The sequence below is a fragment of the Aotus nancymaae genome, unplaced genomic scaffold (assembly GCF_030222135.1).
Source record: "Aotus nancymaae isolate 86718 unplaced genomic scaffold, 86718_ANA_hifiasm-v0.15.2.pri h1tg000089l, whole genome shotgun sequence".
Lineage (NCBI taxonomy): Eukaryota > Metazoa > Chordata > Mammalia > Primates > Aotidae > Aotus > Aotus nancymaae.
Genome location: NW_026988504.1, coordinates 7399678 through 7416650, shown reverse-complemented (window position 1 = coordinate 7416650; position 16973 = coordinate 7399678). Strand labels below are relative to the sequence as shown.

The 16973-nt window shown below is 48.3% G+C and overlaps 1 protein-coding gene across 5 annotated transcripts in view; it reads left to right on the top strand.

Moving 5' to 3' along the window:
- Positions 1-16973, top strand: part of SAP30BP (SAP30 binding protein) — a 41161-nt gene that overhangs the window by 11607 nt on the left and 12581 nt on the right. For 2 of the 5 annotated variants that reach the window (XM_012453706.3, XM_064369643.1), the window contains exons 4-5: positions 12225-12326; positions 14935-14977. In XM_012453706.3, the coding sequence (XP_012309129.1) occupies positions 12225-12326; positions 14935-14977 (145 nt within the window). Of the gene's footprint in view, positions 1-12224; positions 12327-12934; positions 13074-14934; positions 14978-16973 lie in introns of those variants that run through there. The other 3 variants (XM_012453704.3, XM_012453703.3, XM_064369642.1) reach the window with 2 other exon arrangements.

Sequence of the window (16973 nt, the reverse complement as noted above, 5' to 3'; positions counted from 1 at the left end):
CAGTTGTCCCTCGCTTTCTGTGGGGACTGATTCCAGGACCCCCTCCTCAGAGGCTCAAGTCTCTGATATAAAGTGGTGTAGTATTTGCATATACCCTAGGGAATTGTGTGTATACTTTAAATCATCTTTACATTACTTATGATACTTGATACAATGTAAATGCTGTGTAACTAGTGGTTAGACTATTGTTTAGGGAATAATGGCAAGCAAAAAGGTCTGACATGTTCAGCACAGGTGCAACTAAAAAAAACACACAAACATTTTCAATCGGAGGTGAGTTTTGGCCATGGATTTGGAAGCCACAGATGCAGAGGGCCGGCTGTACCTGGCTCAATAGTGTCTGGCGTGTCTTTGTTCAGTAGCATTGGTTGAACTGACCACCACTTCCAGTTCCTCCTGCACACACTTCCCAGGCTGCTCACACCGTGTCGTCAGCCTGTTTTGGAAGAGCAGACCATGTTTTAAACTGGAGCGCGCTCATAGTAGAGCAGTAGTAAAGGTGAGGGGACTCAGAAGCGCGTCACAGGAGGAAAAGGTAGAGCTGGAAGAGAGAAGACTTAAGAAGAGCCAGTGGTTGCGCTCTGGTGTCTGAAGGTCTGCTGAGGAAAAGGCAAAGGCAGTCTGAGGCAGACCTGAAGCCGCCCGTAGAATTCCATAGATGTTCACCTTCGTGTAACGAAGGACCTTTTGTGATCTCCAGCCAAAAGTAGGTTGAGCTGTTTCATAAGGTGGTGAGCGCCCTGTTTCTAGAGGTTTTTCAGGCAAGTTTTAAGAAACTACTTGTCATAAATGTCCTAAAAGAACTGTGTGGGTAGCGGTCGGACTAAACCCCAAGGGATTCCTTGGAACAACTCCCTAGGAAAGGACTTGGGCATTATGCATATAAGCAAAGTTGAGTGTTCTCTAACTTTATCATCTGTTGACTTGAAAATGTGCATGGAATTGCCCTAGTTTTTATTGCTCTGAAGTTTGGGGTTCCTGTGAACGTAGAGTCCCACGTTTGGGAGCATGAATAAGAGCTAACTCTAGCCCACCTGTGCAGGGAGCCTTTGGTCCTGTTCTTTAGGCTGGGGCAGCAGGGATCAGCTCTGCGGGTGCTGTTTGCCCTAAATAGAGAACGGGAGGTTGGAGAAGGAGGCTGAGCGTTCCACTTCTGTTCCATTATTTTTTTGTCTCTACCTTCAAGTTTCTGGTTTTGCCTCTTCAGTAAGCAACAAATTAACAGAAGGTGGCACTGAAATTCTGGAAAAAGTCAGACCAGAAGTGACAGTCCTGGGGCCAGCACCTCACTCCAGGAAAGGAGAGCCTGGTGGCTGAAGTGCTTCCTCCCCTTGTTTACCTTTGGCACCCGAACATCCCTTTCGCCACTCTCCTTTGTCCATTTTTACCTCGGTTGCCCTGGTCAGTTTCCCTTGTTTATTTTTTTCTCCACTCCTACAGTTCCTGTGGATGAAGCTGTTTCCACTCACTCACTGTCCCTGACACACCCTTCCTTTGAAAACAAACATGGGGGTTGAGGGCCTGGAGCAAGAAAGATGGAGCAGCCTGTTGCCAGCTAACTGGGAGGGTTGGGAACACCGGCCTCCCTGAGGTGCTGCGGTCCACACTCTGATCTAGGAAAAGAATCTTCCCAGCCCGGGAGCTTACATCTGTAAAAACAAAATTGCATCTTCTGGGTCAAAGAGGTGGCATCAGGTGGGGGTTGGAGGGAATTGTTCTGACATTTTTTTTAAAGGCGTGTATAAACTCAGTAAAAGTAAAAGAAAACATTTTTAAAATTCTGAGATCCCCGAAGTAGTACTAAAATGTGGAGTTCAGACACAACTTCGAGCCAGTCTGGTGGACTCATGGTCGGAAGACCTGGGTTGTGCCCTGGCCTGGCTTCCCTCTGGCTGTGGAACCATAGGCCATAACTTAAGCTTCACTCAGCTCCATCTGGGAAGTCAGGGCCATGAGACCCGCTTTAAGGTGGTTGTGATTGCGGTGTGAGAGGATGTGCATGAAGGTGCTTTTGACATAATGCAATGCACTTTTAGCAGTGCTTGGCCTTTTTAGTGTCACTAAGTCTGGTTATATGCTCATCCTGTAGGTCAGAAGGTGCCTCAATTTCTCGGCTCACTGCGCTTTGTGTCTCCATAGTTTTTCACAGACCTCCAGGACCAAAAGAAATGCCTAAGGAGGCCGAGTGTTGAGGCTCACTCCTGTAATCCCCAGCACTTTGGGATGCCCAAGGCAGGAGAATTGCTTGAGCACAGGAGTTTGAGACCAGCCTAGACAGCATGGTGAATCCTGTGTCTACAAAAACTACAAGGTTAGCCAGGCATGGTGGTGCATGCCTGTAGTCCCAGCTACTCAGGTGGCTGAGGTGGGAGGATCATGAGCCTGGGAGGCGGAGGTTGCCGTGAGCTAAGATCTGCGCCACTGCACTGCAGCCTGGACCACAGATCAAGACTCTGTCTGCAAAAAAGAAAGAAAAAGAAATGTCTGTGTGTACCAATGGATGAATGAAAAAAAGAGAAATGCCTAATGAATGGTTCTGTCTCTTAGGTCATTAGCTTCAGACAATTAAGTATTACTGTCCTCAATTTAGTAGCTGCTTGAAAAAATAATATGCATAAGTTTGTGTGGTATGTGACATGTGGAATAAGGCTGTGTTTCCTGGGACAGTCTTGTTAAATATCCTGTGGCAGCTTTGTGAGTTTGCTGCGTTACCCCAGGTGCCTTGGTGCACAGTTTGGGAACTGTGGCAGTAGATTGTCTTAGAGTTCCAGAGTAGGGGCCTTGATAAGTCCTCACTTAGCCTGCCTTGGAGGCCTGGTCCAGCTGGGTGAGTGGTTCTCTCCCTCAGTGGCTATTCATACCCACCCTGAAGAAGACCAGGTCTCCCAGTTGACTCGAGTTACCGACTCACAGTCTAGACAAGGATTTGTATTGGGCAGAGCTGACTTGGTAATTCCCTCACCCACTGTCCTCTCAATTTCTTCCCACCATCCCTGCATTACTGCATATCTTTTGAAGTACTAGAATCAAATATCTGAAAACTGCCTAAGGGGCTAATTTCTCAGGAATTTGTTGTTGACTGCTGATAATAGGAAGAACTTTTGAGGAGCCTGCCAACAATTGCATGCGGGCAGCACTGCAGGTTGAAATCTTATATTCTCTTTATTGAACACAGGCTCCAGAACACGGGCAGCTTCTGCAGGATTGCTGCAGAGCACAAGTGTTTCTCATTTGGGCTCCTGGTGTATTTGCTGCCCTTCCAGGACTCTGAAATCTGAAAGGAAGTTGCTGTTGCTTTTCATAAACAAGCAGCATAGGATTGCATTCCTTCTGATATGGAAGGTATTTAGGAGGGTGTATGGTGTGGTAGGAGATGGGACCCCCGAGTCCTTGTGCAGCATTGCAAACAGGTGGTTTGTTGATGCCCTGCTGGAGAGCCCTGAGAACTGCGAATTACTCTGCCGAACAAAAGAGCAAACTTGATCTCTCAGGGGTTAAGCTTGGACTTTTTTTTTTTTTTACACACACGCTCACACTCAACTCACTCTCCCATACACTCAAACAGAAAACTGGACTTTTTTTTTTTTTAATGGACAGAGTTTTTTTTTTTTTTTACAAAATAAATTTTTTCTTGAGATGGAGTCTTGCTCTGTCGCTAGGCTGGAGTGCAGTGGTGCGATCTTGGCTCACTGCAACCTCCACCTCCTGGGTTCAAGCAATTCTCCTGCCTCAGCCTCCCAAGTAGCTGGAATTATAGGGGTGCACTACTATGCCCAGCTAATTTTTGTATATTTAGTGGAAATGGGGTTTCACTGTGTTGGCCAGGATGGTCTCGATCTCTTGACCTCATGATCTGCCCACTTCAGCCTCCCAAAGTGCTGGGATTACAGATGTGAGCCACTACTCCTGGCCTAAAATGTTTCTATATTGTGTTTATTTTTATTATTGTCAAATTATTGTAGCAAGATCAAGTATTTTGTGAAAGGAAAAAAAAATCACCTAATCCCATTATGCTGTTATGCTGACTGTACAACCATGTTTGTTCATCTTTTATGTTTGTCTGTAATAACATGTTTTGTATCCAACTTTGTCTCTGTCTATAAACATCTTCAGTGTTGCTATACTATATAATTATAATAGCAATGTGACACAAATGAACAGTTAAAAATGAACACTCATTCTCCAAAATCTATAAAAAGAAAATAAGAAAAAAGATAAAGAAAAAAAATTTTTAAAATGAATGCTAAAGAATTATATGAGTTGTATCTCAATAAAGCTGCTGTAAGGAAAAAAAATTTTTATTTTTTTTTTTGGGACAGAGTCTTACTCTGTTGCCCAGGCTGGAGTGCAGTGCTGTGATCTTAGCTTACTGCAACCTCCCTCCTGGGTTCAAGCAATTCTCCTGCTTCAGGCTTCCCCTATAGCTGGGACTACACGCGCACACCACCATGCCTGGCTAATTTTTGTATTCTTTTAGTAGAGATGGGATTTCACCATGTTAACCAGGTTGGTCTCAGACTCCCAACCTCAGATGATTTGCCTGCCTCAGCCTCCCACAAGTGGTGGGATTACAGGCATGAGCCATGGCACCAGGCCAAATTAAAAAAAATTTTAAAAAACATTCCAGGCTGGGTGCAGTAGCTCACGCCTGTATTCCCAGCACTTTGGGAGGCTGAGGTGGGTGGCTCACCTGAGGTCCAGAGTTTGAGACCAGCCTGACCAACATGGAGAAACCCCGTCTTTACTAAAAAAAAAAAACAAAATTAGGTGGGCATGGTGGCACATGCCTGTAATCCCAGCTACTCAGGAGGCTGAGGCGGGAGAATCACTTGAACCTGGGAGGCAGAGGTTGCCATGAGCTGAGAGTGTGCCATTACACTCCCTCCTGGGTAACAAGAGTGAAACTTCATCTCAAAAAAAAAAAAAAAATTTCCAAAGGGAGAAGATTTTTTAAAAAATCCCTTGAGCTCTACCAACTTTTGTTCTTGTAGTGACACCAGTCATTAGCACAGATTTTCACATCATTTACCTCATTCCCTTTTTTAAAATTTATTTATTTATTTATTTTTAGAGACAGAGTTTCACTATGTTGGTCATGCTGGTCTCGAACTCCTGACCTAGTGATCGACCAGCCTCGGCCTCCCAAAGTGCTAGGATTACAGGCGTGAGCCACTGTGCCTGGCCCATTTACCTTATTTTTATATTTTCTCCAGCTATGTAGATTAAATCCAGAAATAAGCACATTACACTAGTAAAATCTGAATGGGTTTTTATAACTGAATGCTATGTCTGCAGTTTCCCTCTAATGAATTTCTTTGATGAGCAGGAAATGGGCCATGTTCTTTGCTTGGGTCAGAAGGAAATAACTCATCCTTTAAGCTCGTGTTCTTATTGGAAGTCCACGTGGCTGTTCATCCAGGAAGGGAGAAGAGCTGAGTAGAGTTCAGGATTTGGTAGCATTTTTTTCTGTGAGTCCCCAGGAAGTCTCTAGGCTAAGGATAGGGTGGTAGCCCCCATGGTTTATATGATTAAGCCTGCAGGACCAGCCCTTCTGAACAAGTTAACTCAGACATGACTCACTGGGGCACCATGGACTCTAGAGCTGTTTCCCCTGATCGTTACAGCTGAAAGGTAGTAATTCCGGCTTCCTTCCCTTAAGTCCAGGGTGTTAATACCTGCTTCTCTCTGTGACCTGCTAGAGAATCATTCCTGGAGAAGTGTTTTTCCTTCTTGGTCTTTGTTGTTGGCATACCCAGTGGCTGAACGAATAGCTTCCTAGAAACCGTTACCCTTTGCAGCCTCATAGTCTAGAGGGAGAATGTGGAAAGTTGGGAAGCTGAAGAATAACTGGACTTTGGAGCCAAAGCTGCTTTATTGTGTTTTATCTATGTTTACTCATGTTCAAATGGAAATAATAATGTCTACCTTGTAGCGTTATTTTGAGACGAATAGTATAGGTTAGCTTGTAGTGCTATGTTTAGGGTGTCATGGTGGGGGCGCTATGTGAGCGGGAGAGTATATGCTTGGTCCTTCCATCTTGGTTTTATTAGTCCACTTGCCCCTATGTTCTGTCTCCCATACCTTGTGATCTTTTGAATGCTGATTAGGAGGGGGAAAAATTACAGCATGACTCACCCAGGACCAGAGAAGGAAATGGCCCTTGACCATTGCTGGTTTGCGAGCCATCTACTCTTCTCTTGGAAGTTGTACTGTAGGCCTTGAACTGTTGAGAGTGCCCAAGCCTCCCTAGCATTTGGCACTTCCCTGCACTCAACATGATGGATGGCCTTCTTTAGGCTTTTCCTCAACAACACTAGGGCTGCCTTGCACAGCTGGGAGACATGGAATTCTGAGAAGCTTGTGGAGTGGGTCTGCTGGGTGGTGACCAGATCTGAGCAGGAGACAGAAAGACAGGCAGACAGGCCAGCCATGGAAGTCACTCTTCGATTGTCCCAGGGAAAGAAAGAAATCCAAGCCTGCTGTGGCTTTGTCCCCCCCTCTTCCAAGGAAGGCCTCACTACATCTTAAGCTGAACAGTGCTGGTAAAACTGCTGGGAGTTGTTGGAAGTTGTGATCTCATGCAAAGGGCAACAATGACCATTATTCTCCCTCTGACCCTTCCTTAGCTCCATTGCACTGCTAGAGGGGCCTTCTCATGGCAGTTGATCCAAGTAACCTGAAGCTGAGACTCCCAGAAGCTCCACTCAACTCCTGTGGTTCTGCACCCCGTGTCTGGTCCGCCCTCCTGTCAGAGTGCAAGCCCCAACATAGCTCCTTCCCTTCGGGGCCAGATGCCATGGATTGCTAACCGAGGTGTGGCTGGGCCCCTCCTTCCCTATCTGGGACTCATCTTTTTGAAATTATATGATGCAGAGAACTGCCTGTCCTTAGGGATCCAGCACTTCCAACCTTCATTCTGTATTTTAATCCATGTCTCCTGAAATGCTGCTGTGTGATTTCTGGGTTTGATAGGATTTTGCTAATTTGTATTTCTAACTTTGGAGTTAGGTAAATATTTTCTGGGCTGCACTTTAAAGATGCTGGCATTCTTTTTGGCTCTCTGAATAACTCAGTCCTCTTCCTACCAGTGTGTTGACGATGACCAGTTTGCATTTCTACCGCCCTGGTTTTCAGGAACTGCAGGTATATTTGCCTGAGATGTTGCTGTAACTCCACTCCTCAGCTTGTCAGCCAACCTCTCAGAAGGAATGTTTTTGGAATTTGGTAGCCATGTAGAGTTGTGTGCCTTGCAGATGTCACTTTGCCGTTCTCAGCCTCACAAAGCTGTCTCTTTTGTCCTTGTCTGGCTCCAAGCTCCCCCCAACCCCCCAAATATATCCACCTAAAGCACAGAGACACTGTTCTTGTGGGAAGTCTTGAAGGGAAAAAGCCTTTCCTGGCCCCATCACCAAGGGCTTGACTCAGATCCTTGGTGTGAGGGAGGCAACCTCTAGAGCTAGATATAGCTGCTCCTGACTCTGGGGATGAGACAGAAAGGGAATGGCCCTCTCTGACCATCTTCTGTAACTTTCAAGAAACCAAAAATCTTCAAGTGTCTTGAATCAAATGTAAATTGCACTTGGAATAGTCGGATAACAAAAGTCTCCCCTTGGAAATGGCTACCTCTATTTACATTGAAGTCTCATTGGTTGCAACACGTTCCATGTAACAACATCAGGAGCTATGCTGAGCCATGCGGGCTTTGTAAATTTAGCCGGATTTTTCAAATAGAGAAAAACTGTTTCCCTTCCCCTCTCTACCTTGTCTTCAGTCTACAAGGCCAATTCTAGAGCTGGCTTAGTAAGTTTTGGGAAACTCCTCTTTCACCCATTCCTATAGAAACCCTCTGTGGTTGGGGGACCAGAGCCTTCTCATCAGTAAGCGGCCTAAGAGCAAAGGCAATCCCAATGTGTCCCAAGGGGCCCCACCAACTTCCGCCCATTTTTCTGATAAATTGAGTGTTTGCATTCCCAGGCAGGCCATGTGCCCATGGCAGTGGCTCAGTCCTGGCCAACAGGATACAAGTAAAGGAAACGTGCTGGCGATGGGCTTTCTCCAGTGGCAGTGGCTGGCGTCTGGCCCCTGGGGTGGGATGTTCCCACGCAGCATGGGGTTTGGAGGATTTGCTGAGCTGCTGACAGCTCTCACTCCTAGCCCCAAACCATGTCTCTGTCAAACCAACATCATTTCCTTCTGGAACTTGGTGGTATTTATAAAGGTAACCCAGCATTGTTGCTTTCTCGGCGACCTGAAGTAACTCACATTGAGCTCAGAAAACCTTGTTTTGACTGTTATATTGATGCCCCCAAGAGGGTTTCTGGAAGATGGCATATCAGTTGTTCTGAAACAGCCGTATTGCCTGATGATCAAGAACACGGTTTCATGGGGCTCTTGTGAAAATTAAATGAGATTCTTAATTGAAGAGCTTAGCATAATACCTAAACTTATTCCCCTAGATTGCATTTTCATATTTTATCCCCAATGCTTGGTGCATCGCTTGGTGTATAATACATGCTCAATAAATTATCCATGGGAAAAAAATAAATGAATTAACTATATAGTAATTCTTTTTGTCTTAGAATTTAGGAGCATTAGGCCCAATGTTCAGAAAGAAGATGCAGGGCCAGACGTGGTGGCTCCTGCTTGTAATCCCAGCACTTTGGGATGCTGTGGCAGGAGGACTGCTTGAGCCTAGGAGTTCAAGACCAGCCTGGGCAACGTAGTGAGACCCCATCTCTACAGAAAATTTTAAAATTAACCAGGCGTGGTGGTGCATGCCTGTAATCCCAGCTACTTGGGAGGCTGAGGCAGGAGAATTGCTTGAGCCCAGAAGGTCAAGGCTGCAGTGAGCTATGGTTGTGCCAGTGTACTCCAGCCTCTGTGACAGAGTGAGACCCTGTCTCAAAAAAAAAAAAAAAAAAAAGATGATACAGGAAGACGAGCAAAGAATTGGATTTGAAATTTTTTTGTAATTCAGTATTGCTGTCCCTTCCCCACCTTCTCCTGCCCCTTGGCAGCCTTTTATTGCAAGCCTAGCCCTTTCATTAGCTGCTCTTCTGCTGCCTGTCCGTCTGACATTTCCAGTGAATCTACACACAAAACTAACTGTGGAGTTGAGCAGGCTTGGAGTAACAGCTAAAGGTAGGTGTGGAACCTAAACTGAACTGAAGAAAAACTGATAGTGGTTGATATGTGTATATGTGTGTGAGAGAGAGATCAGTGCTTGAGCACCTGCTGTAGGCCAGGCTGTTACAGGGGGTAATTTTTGTGAGTACTCAGAGTAAGGTAGTTTGTCCTCATTGGCCAGGTGGTCATGAGGGTAGAGGAAGACTCCCTTGGGCTGGGCCTGAGGTCTGCAAAGGGCTTTCTAGGCAGGAGTGGGGAGAAGGCGATTTTAGGGAGCAGGCATTGCAAAGATCCTAGGTGCAGAAAAGGGAGGAAGAGGCTGAAATAGCCGCAGGGAATCCTCAGGGCTCATGGATCACAGTGAGGATCTGTTTTTAAGGAGCTACTGGGCTCAGTGAGATCTCATCAGGCAGTGGGCTGTCCCAGGTCTGAGAGAATACAGGTTTGGAAGGAGTCATTTTACTGATCTGCCTCCCCAGCTGCCACCTACTTGTAAGATGCAAGATTACATTGTCCAGCAGAAAACCCCCAGTCTGTAGCAGTCTCACCCATGGCCTCGGGGCTGGCTGCCCTGTGCCCTGTTCAGAGTGCTTTCTCTGTGCCTGCTGGTCCCCAAGCTGGAAAGAAAATGTGACATTTGGATTTGGCGGTATTTAGATGTGGCGGCGGCTCCCTTGTGGGACTCAAGTTTGACACTGGAGCTTTGTGTGTGCTTTGCGGGACCAGTTCCAGGAAGGATTGAGGGAGCATTGTTGGCTGTAAATAAACCTCCACTCTCTTACACAGGACTTGATGCTTCTCTGCTGAGTAAATCCTCCCAGATCAAATGGCAACTTGTCTAGTTTCAGGAGTCTATATTTTTTTACTTCCTTCCTGTGCTCCAGGCAGCTTCATCCGTGGCTGGACTTTTGTATTCCCTGCAGAAGGAACCATATTCCAGGTTCTGTAATTCCTAAGAATCAGGTCCCCGCCACTGACCTACAGCCGTGGCTGTTGCATCTTCCAGGTCTCAGTCACAGTTGGTTAAGAAACCAAATTGACAGGTTGAGAGCACTGTTCTCCAGGGACAGCCCCCAGCCTGCCGCAGCCGCCTCCTGCTCTGATTGTTGGGCCTTTAGTCTCAGGTGGGGTCTGGATGGATTAGTGGTGTGGGCAGAGGAGGAGGCCTCGGCTCAGATTGGTCTCCTCCACCACCTCGGCGTTTGAACCATTCTTCCTCTTTCCTCCCTTCTCTGTTTTCTAACTTGACTTTTGTTTTTCTCTTTTTGTTTTCACTTGTGTCTTTTAGTTGTTGTCGTTGTTGAGACAGAATCTTGCTCTTTCAGGCTGGAGTGCAGTGGTGCAGTCTCGGCTCACTGCAACCTCCGCCTCTCAAGTAGCTGGGATTACAGGCATGTACCACCATGCCTGGCTAATTTTTGTATTTTTTAGTAGAGACAAGGTTTCACCATGTTGTCCAGGCTGGTACCAAACTACCGGCCTCAAGTGATCTGCCCGCCTTGGCCTCCCAGAGTGCTGGCATTACAGACGTGAGCCACCATGCCTGGCCTGTTTTTCCTTGTGTCTTGATTGGACTTGAATGAGGGAGTTGAAGTGGTGGCCCTATTCTCTTCTCCCAGGAGCGACTTTCCTTTCCTAGGTGAGGCACTCTGTTTTCACCTTCCTTAGGAACTGGGTAAAAACCCCTCAGCCTGTTCTCCACGTGTTGTTGCTCATGTCTCTGGGCTGCGGGTTCCACGCCCTCTGGCTAATGTAGACAGATGCCTGGTGAGTAGACATCCAGGATGAGTTCATTACTTTGACCAACTGAGAATTTCTACCTGGAGGCCAGTAGGTGGGTTCATACGAGTAGAGACAGGTGTTTCCTGTGCATTTCAAAACACTGCTGGGGGGAAGAAAGGAACAGTGCTTTCTTGTTGCTTTTTACTTGTATCCTCATAACCTTCTTCCCGCTTCCTGCTCTGTGAGGGCATAGTGAGAATCTCCCCCTCCAGCAGGTGTTATAACACCAGTGCCTTGAACAACTGGCAGTTTAAAATAATTGAACCTTTCTTCCATCTCCTTAGTTCTACCATTTAAAACATTTCAATGGGAGGGAGATGAAAGTTGAAAAATTACCTACTGGGTACAATGTTCACTTTTTGGTAATGAGTACACTAGGATCCCAAACCTTACCATCGGTTACACAATATATCCATGTAACAGACCTGCACATGTACTGCTGAATCTAAAATAAAACAATTTTTTTAAAAAAATTATAAAATCAATCCTTCATCACATGTTTTTTCCTGACGTGGCTTGCTTCCATGATAACTACTATCATGGGTGCTTGGTTTATTTTTCTTTTTTTTTTTTTCTGAAACAGAGTCTCACTCTGTCACCCAGGCTGGAGTGCAGTGGCATGATCTTGGCTCACTGCAACCTCCACCTCCAGGGTTCAAGCGGTTCTCCTGCCTCAGCCTTCCAAGTAGCTGGGACTACAGGCAAGTGCCACCACGCCTGGCTAAGTTTTGTATTTTTAGTAGAGACGGGGTTTCACCGTGTTGGTCAAGCTGGTCTTGAAGTCCTGACCTCATGATCCACCTGCCTTGGCCTCCCAAAGTACTGGGATTACAGGCTTGAGCCACGGTGCCCGTCCTCATTTTTGATACTGAATGCCTGGTATCTGAGACGTGACTGGTAAGAAGGTGTCTCTTTAGGCCTCTCCTCCCTGTGGTGGAGGTCGTTATAGATGAATATGGTTACTGTTTGAATAGAGGCCGCTTTCATTGGATGAAACTTGATTCAGTGGATGGTGGTGTGTAAATGGTACTAAAAAGCAGCTCTGAGGTATTCCATGTTCTCCCTATGTCACCCAGGCTGGAGTGCAGTGGCATGATCTTAGTTCACTGTAGCGTTGACCTCCTGGGCTCAGGTGGTCTTCCTGCCTCAGCCTCCCAAGTAGCTGGGACTACAGGCTGGTCTCAAATTCCTGGGCTCAAGCAGTCTGGCCCCCCTCAGCCTCCCAAAGTGCTGGGATTGCAGGCGTGAGCCACCATGCCTGGCCAAGTGGGCATTTTAGGATCCAGAGAACTTAGGTTGTTGTCTTTCTTCTTCAGGAGAAGCTCGGCACAGTGACAGAGGCGCCCAGGGCTCAGCAAGCTCATGGCCCAGCTTGTTGGACTCAGAGGGCAGAAGAATCACATTCTAAACATGACAAGGTATAGCCACAGGAGGCAGATTCCCAGCTTGATTCTCCAGAGCCTTCTAGGTCCCAAGGGTGCCTGTGACACCAATGGGAATCTGAACCAACACAGATTCCAGAGACTTCTTAGGAGACCTTAGCGCAGCTCTGGCCACTTCCTGAGCGTGCCTGTGGCTTCCGAGCTGTCCAGGCTACTTCATGCGTTTGGTTTAACGGGTTCTTGTAAGGCAGAAGAATCTTCTTGAACTTGGAGTTGGGTCCATGGTCTGCTGGTCAGTACTTTGTTCAGAGGCACTGAGGGTGGAGGGCCTGTGGAGCTAGATTCTGCTGCTGGAAAATTGGGTGGGCCTTGTTTCTGGGCCTCAAGTTCGGGACTGAATTAGAGTCCTAGTGTTGTGAGCTTAGGGTATGCTCTGGGCATGCCACACACTTTTTTTGTACTAAGAGGATAGAAAAGCAAAGACCAGACTAGTTGTCAAATTGAAACCCAACTACCCAGTATATTTATGTCTCAGGCATAGAAGGAATAATTGGGGGTGGGGACTGGAGAACCGAGCTAAAGGGAAAGACTAAAAGGGAAAAAATACTTCCTGTGATTTTGCCCCATCATCTCTTTTCTTCCAGAGACGTGACTCAACAACCTCAGCTGGGCCTGACAGCACACATACCCCACACACCTTTCCATCTCCAGGGTCACAAAAGCCACAAGAAGCCACGGGGAGGCTCCTGGCTTACTTTACCTAAGGAGCCCCTGAAGTGGCAAGTGTGTTTCCCTTTGAAGAGCCATTGCGTGTTTGGTGACACTTCCTGTGGCTCTGGGGTAGATGCGGTTGACTCCCTGTGTGGGGATTGGGCTTCTGCAGTGAGTCCATGAGAAGGGGTGGGCGTGGTGTGGTGTGGAACCTTGGGGAAGGGTGAGTGGGGGCTGGAGGAAGAGTTAATGAATGGACAGTCCCGTATGATCAGCCAGCTGGCAGCGGGGAGATAGGAGCTGATGTTTTCCCATAATCAGCACCCAAAAAGCTGTTCCCTAGAGGGAAAATTTAAGGACATTTCACAGCCCCATGTTTTGTTACTGACACTCTGGAACATTGGTTTATTCAGAGTCACTGCTACAAAGGCATTGTTGTTGGTCCCCTGAGAGACTGGCAGTCTCTGTAGAGCCGCTGATTTATGACTACAACCTGAAGTTGGCGTGGCAGTCCTCCAGGCGCGCCTCCCTGCCCACTCCCAGCCTCCTCTTTCCCCACCTGATTGGCAGGGGCAGTGGCTCAAAAGAGACGGTTACTAAGCAGCCTGGCCTGGATGTGGTGCCCCGCCAGGTTGAAAGAATAGCTGCAGTGTTCAGAGGAATGGGGAATTTGGCCTATCTCGGCATCAGGAGGGACTTTTTGGGAAGGGGTCTAAGACTGAGTCTAGGCTCGGGGTGGGGAACTGGGTGGCCTCCCTGGCACCCTCCTTTTGAGCCGTGGCGTGGTGTGCCATGTCTTTGTGTAAGTGGAGCCTGCGGAGCTCTGCGCCTGTCCTCAAGAAGGTCTTGTGCAGGGTGCTTCCTGTCTCTCCTGCCTCGCTGATCAGAGGGAAAGGACCTGGTGTCCCACAACTTTCTGTGAACTCTGCCTCTGCTCTTCTGATCATTAGCAAATGTGGCCTTTGAGATTGTTGATCTAACTGGGTTTGAGGGGCTGGGTGCCAGCAACCCAGAAATGGGGGAAACAGGTGTGTTCTTGCCATTTTACACTTGGGACAACAGAGGCAAGAGAAGACGTGTGACTTGGGGCTTGGACCATGGCCTTCTCAGCATTGAGTTTGGTTTAGATGAAACATGTACTATGGAGCAGTGAAATCCAGAAAACATCTAGCCTTTGCTCTCAGGCTTCTGCAGGACATGTGAACGTGGCTGTCATGGGACAGTGTTTGCATTCAGGATTGGAGGAAGCTTTTCTTTGAAGGGAGTATAAAGCCAGTGTAAAGAGAGCTGAGAGCCAGAGAGAGGCTGCCTTGAGCCCAGAACCTATCTGGGAGCCCCGTTCTGTCGCTCTTTGAAGGTTCGTTACATGCTTGCTCTGAGTTTCCATGAGCTACCCCTTTATCCTCATGATAAAGCCTCCCTTTTTTGAACCAAAAATAGGAAAAGTCTCTTGGGAGCAGCTAGTCTGCATTTTCATCTCGGGAGTCTGCTGTTACAAAGCAGTCACCTCTTGCTTCCTTGGTACCAGCGGTAGAGGCAGTGGTGTCTGGGCTAGCTGGGGCCTTGAGCTCTGCACTGCATTCAGGCACGCTTCCTTGGTCCCAGGAGAGCGCAACAGGCAGGGCATACGTTGTCCAGGTGGCCGCGGCAGGCTGGCTAGCGTGTGTTCTCCTCAGCGTTGGGTTTGGTCACGGAAGAGGCGTGGAGGAGAGACCGGCGTGGGGCTCTGGAGCATCCGGCTGCTGCGATGCGGGAAGAAGAGGGTTCGGAGGCTCGGGGGTGCCAGAGGCCCCTGAGGCATCAGCTTACCCTTAGTGTTCCTGGTGGTGCTTTTACCTTTTCTCCGTCCTTAAGAACCCTGAGTGGTCTCAGCGGAGAATAGCTGGCTCAGGAGTCCCAGTCTTACCTCCTTGTATTTGTTTCTCTTTTGCAGGATAATACAGAAGCAGAAAAGCGAGACCCCCAGGAACTCGTGGGTGAGTACTGGGGGGAGTCGGGGGTGGGAGGTGCGTTTCTCAGCCTTGCCCCTAGCGGCCTGGCTTCTGGTCATGCCAGGCCTGCCACTCCACAGGGCTTCTGTCTGCTATGAATGCCATGGTCCCTTCGGCTCCCTCTCAGGGCCTTTGGCGTTTCCTAGGATACCCCGGGTGAGACGCCCAGGGAACAGTTCTTCTTTGGAAATCGTATTCGTGGTGGCGTTTCCTTGGGTTTGGTCGGTTGCCAGCACTGTCAAGAGGGAATTCAGGGCTCCTTCAGCTGGGAGCGTGTCTTGGTCTCTGCTTCCCTTAGTGCCCCAGGCTTGTCCTCTGTCTTTGCGCCCCCTCCTCCCCCTCTGCTGGCATCTGCATGCGGCTCAGAGAGTCAGCATGTGGCTTCTGCTGGCACTTTGCTTTGTCCCCAGGCAGGAACATGCCTCAGCCCTGGAGTCTTGGGGCTGTTTGTGACTTGGGAGAGCAGGGACATTGTTTCTGGAAAACAGCACACATTATCAAGTCCTGTGTTAGCCCCAACCTTTTAATCCTTTTAGAAAGCCCCCCAGCTCCTTTCACCTGGCTCCCAAAGCCTGACCCAGGGAGTTCCCAGTATCTGAGTCCAGAACCCTTGGTGGGGTTGGCCCTCCCTCTCTGTGGCAGCCATTACCAGCTCCCCTGCCCATCCCGCTGATCTTCACAAACAGGCTCTTGCCTTCTGCGGTCTTGCCACGGTGGCTTACTGGCTCCAGCCCTGGAGGTTCAGAGCCCAGGGACCACCTGGAAGTGCTGCTGCAGCGCTCAGTCCCTCCCACCCAGGCTTTCTCCCAGTAGGATCTCTCTGCTGGAAGTTGTGCTCTGGAGTCTGTTCTCCTTTTCCTGAACTAAAGGAGCTGGGAATCGTTCATTCTGTTTGGTTTTTGAAGACGGATTGGGTAGGAACATGATAATGCTGAGCAGCCCAGACCCTCAGCAGGAGGGCCTTAATCCCTGAGTTCTCTGATGGAGCTTGAGTCTTTCAAATCCTATAAAAACCAGGATTTTCCTAAAAGCTAGAGTTTGCTCTTTATAAAGTGACGTGTAGAGGTGCAACATTTGGCTTTGAGGGCAGAGAAAGCAGAGTGTGCGTCTGCTGGGAAGCCGACGGCCTGCCCTAAGGGAGTGATCCACGGGGTGGGTGTGGATGGGAGCCTCGGCCTTTTCTCCCCACCATCACCCGAGCCGACCCTGCTGTTCACTTCGAGACTGCACGGCCGGGGATCAGCAAGCAACCTGTCACATGCCAATGCAGATGCTCTCGCTCTTGCTAGCAGTGCTGGGCAGGCGGTGGAATGTGTGTGGGCATCAGCCATCTCAGCCCTCAGCTGCTTCCAGGGCCAACTTGTCACTTTTTCTCTCTCTGCTGCTTTTTGGAAATAGCTTTATTGAGGTATAATTTACATAGAGTAAGATTTGCCAATTTTAATTGTGCCATTTGATGAATTTGACAGATGTGTATAGTTGCATTAGCCCCCACTACAGTCGTGATATAGAACATGTCCATCACTCCGAAATGTTCCCTCATGCCCAGACCCTGTTACAGGTGATTCCCTCCCTCAGCCTCTCCTCACTATAGCTTTGCCTTTTTGACAATTTCCTATAAATCAGGATCTCCTAGCCCTGGCCCTACTGACACTTTGGGCAGGATGATTGTTGTGGGGCCGTCCTGTGCTTTGTAGGGTGTTAGAGCAGTGTCCTTGGTCTCTACTCCTACATGCCGGAGGCACTCTCCCTCCCCCAGGTGTGAGGATGATCCACGTCTCCAGACATTGCCAAATGTCCCCTTGGGGCAGAATTGCCCCCAGTTGAGAACCAGGGATAGAAATGGAGCTAGGGTTTTTGTCTGGCTTCTCACTCAGCACCGCGCTTGCGAGGCTCATCCATGTTGTTGGGCATGTCCAGAGTTTCCTTGTGTAGCCAAGTAATATTTCACTGTAGGGATACACCACAGTTTGTTTACTCA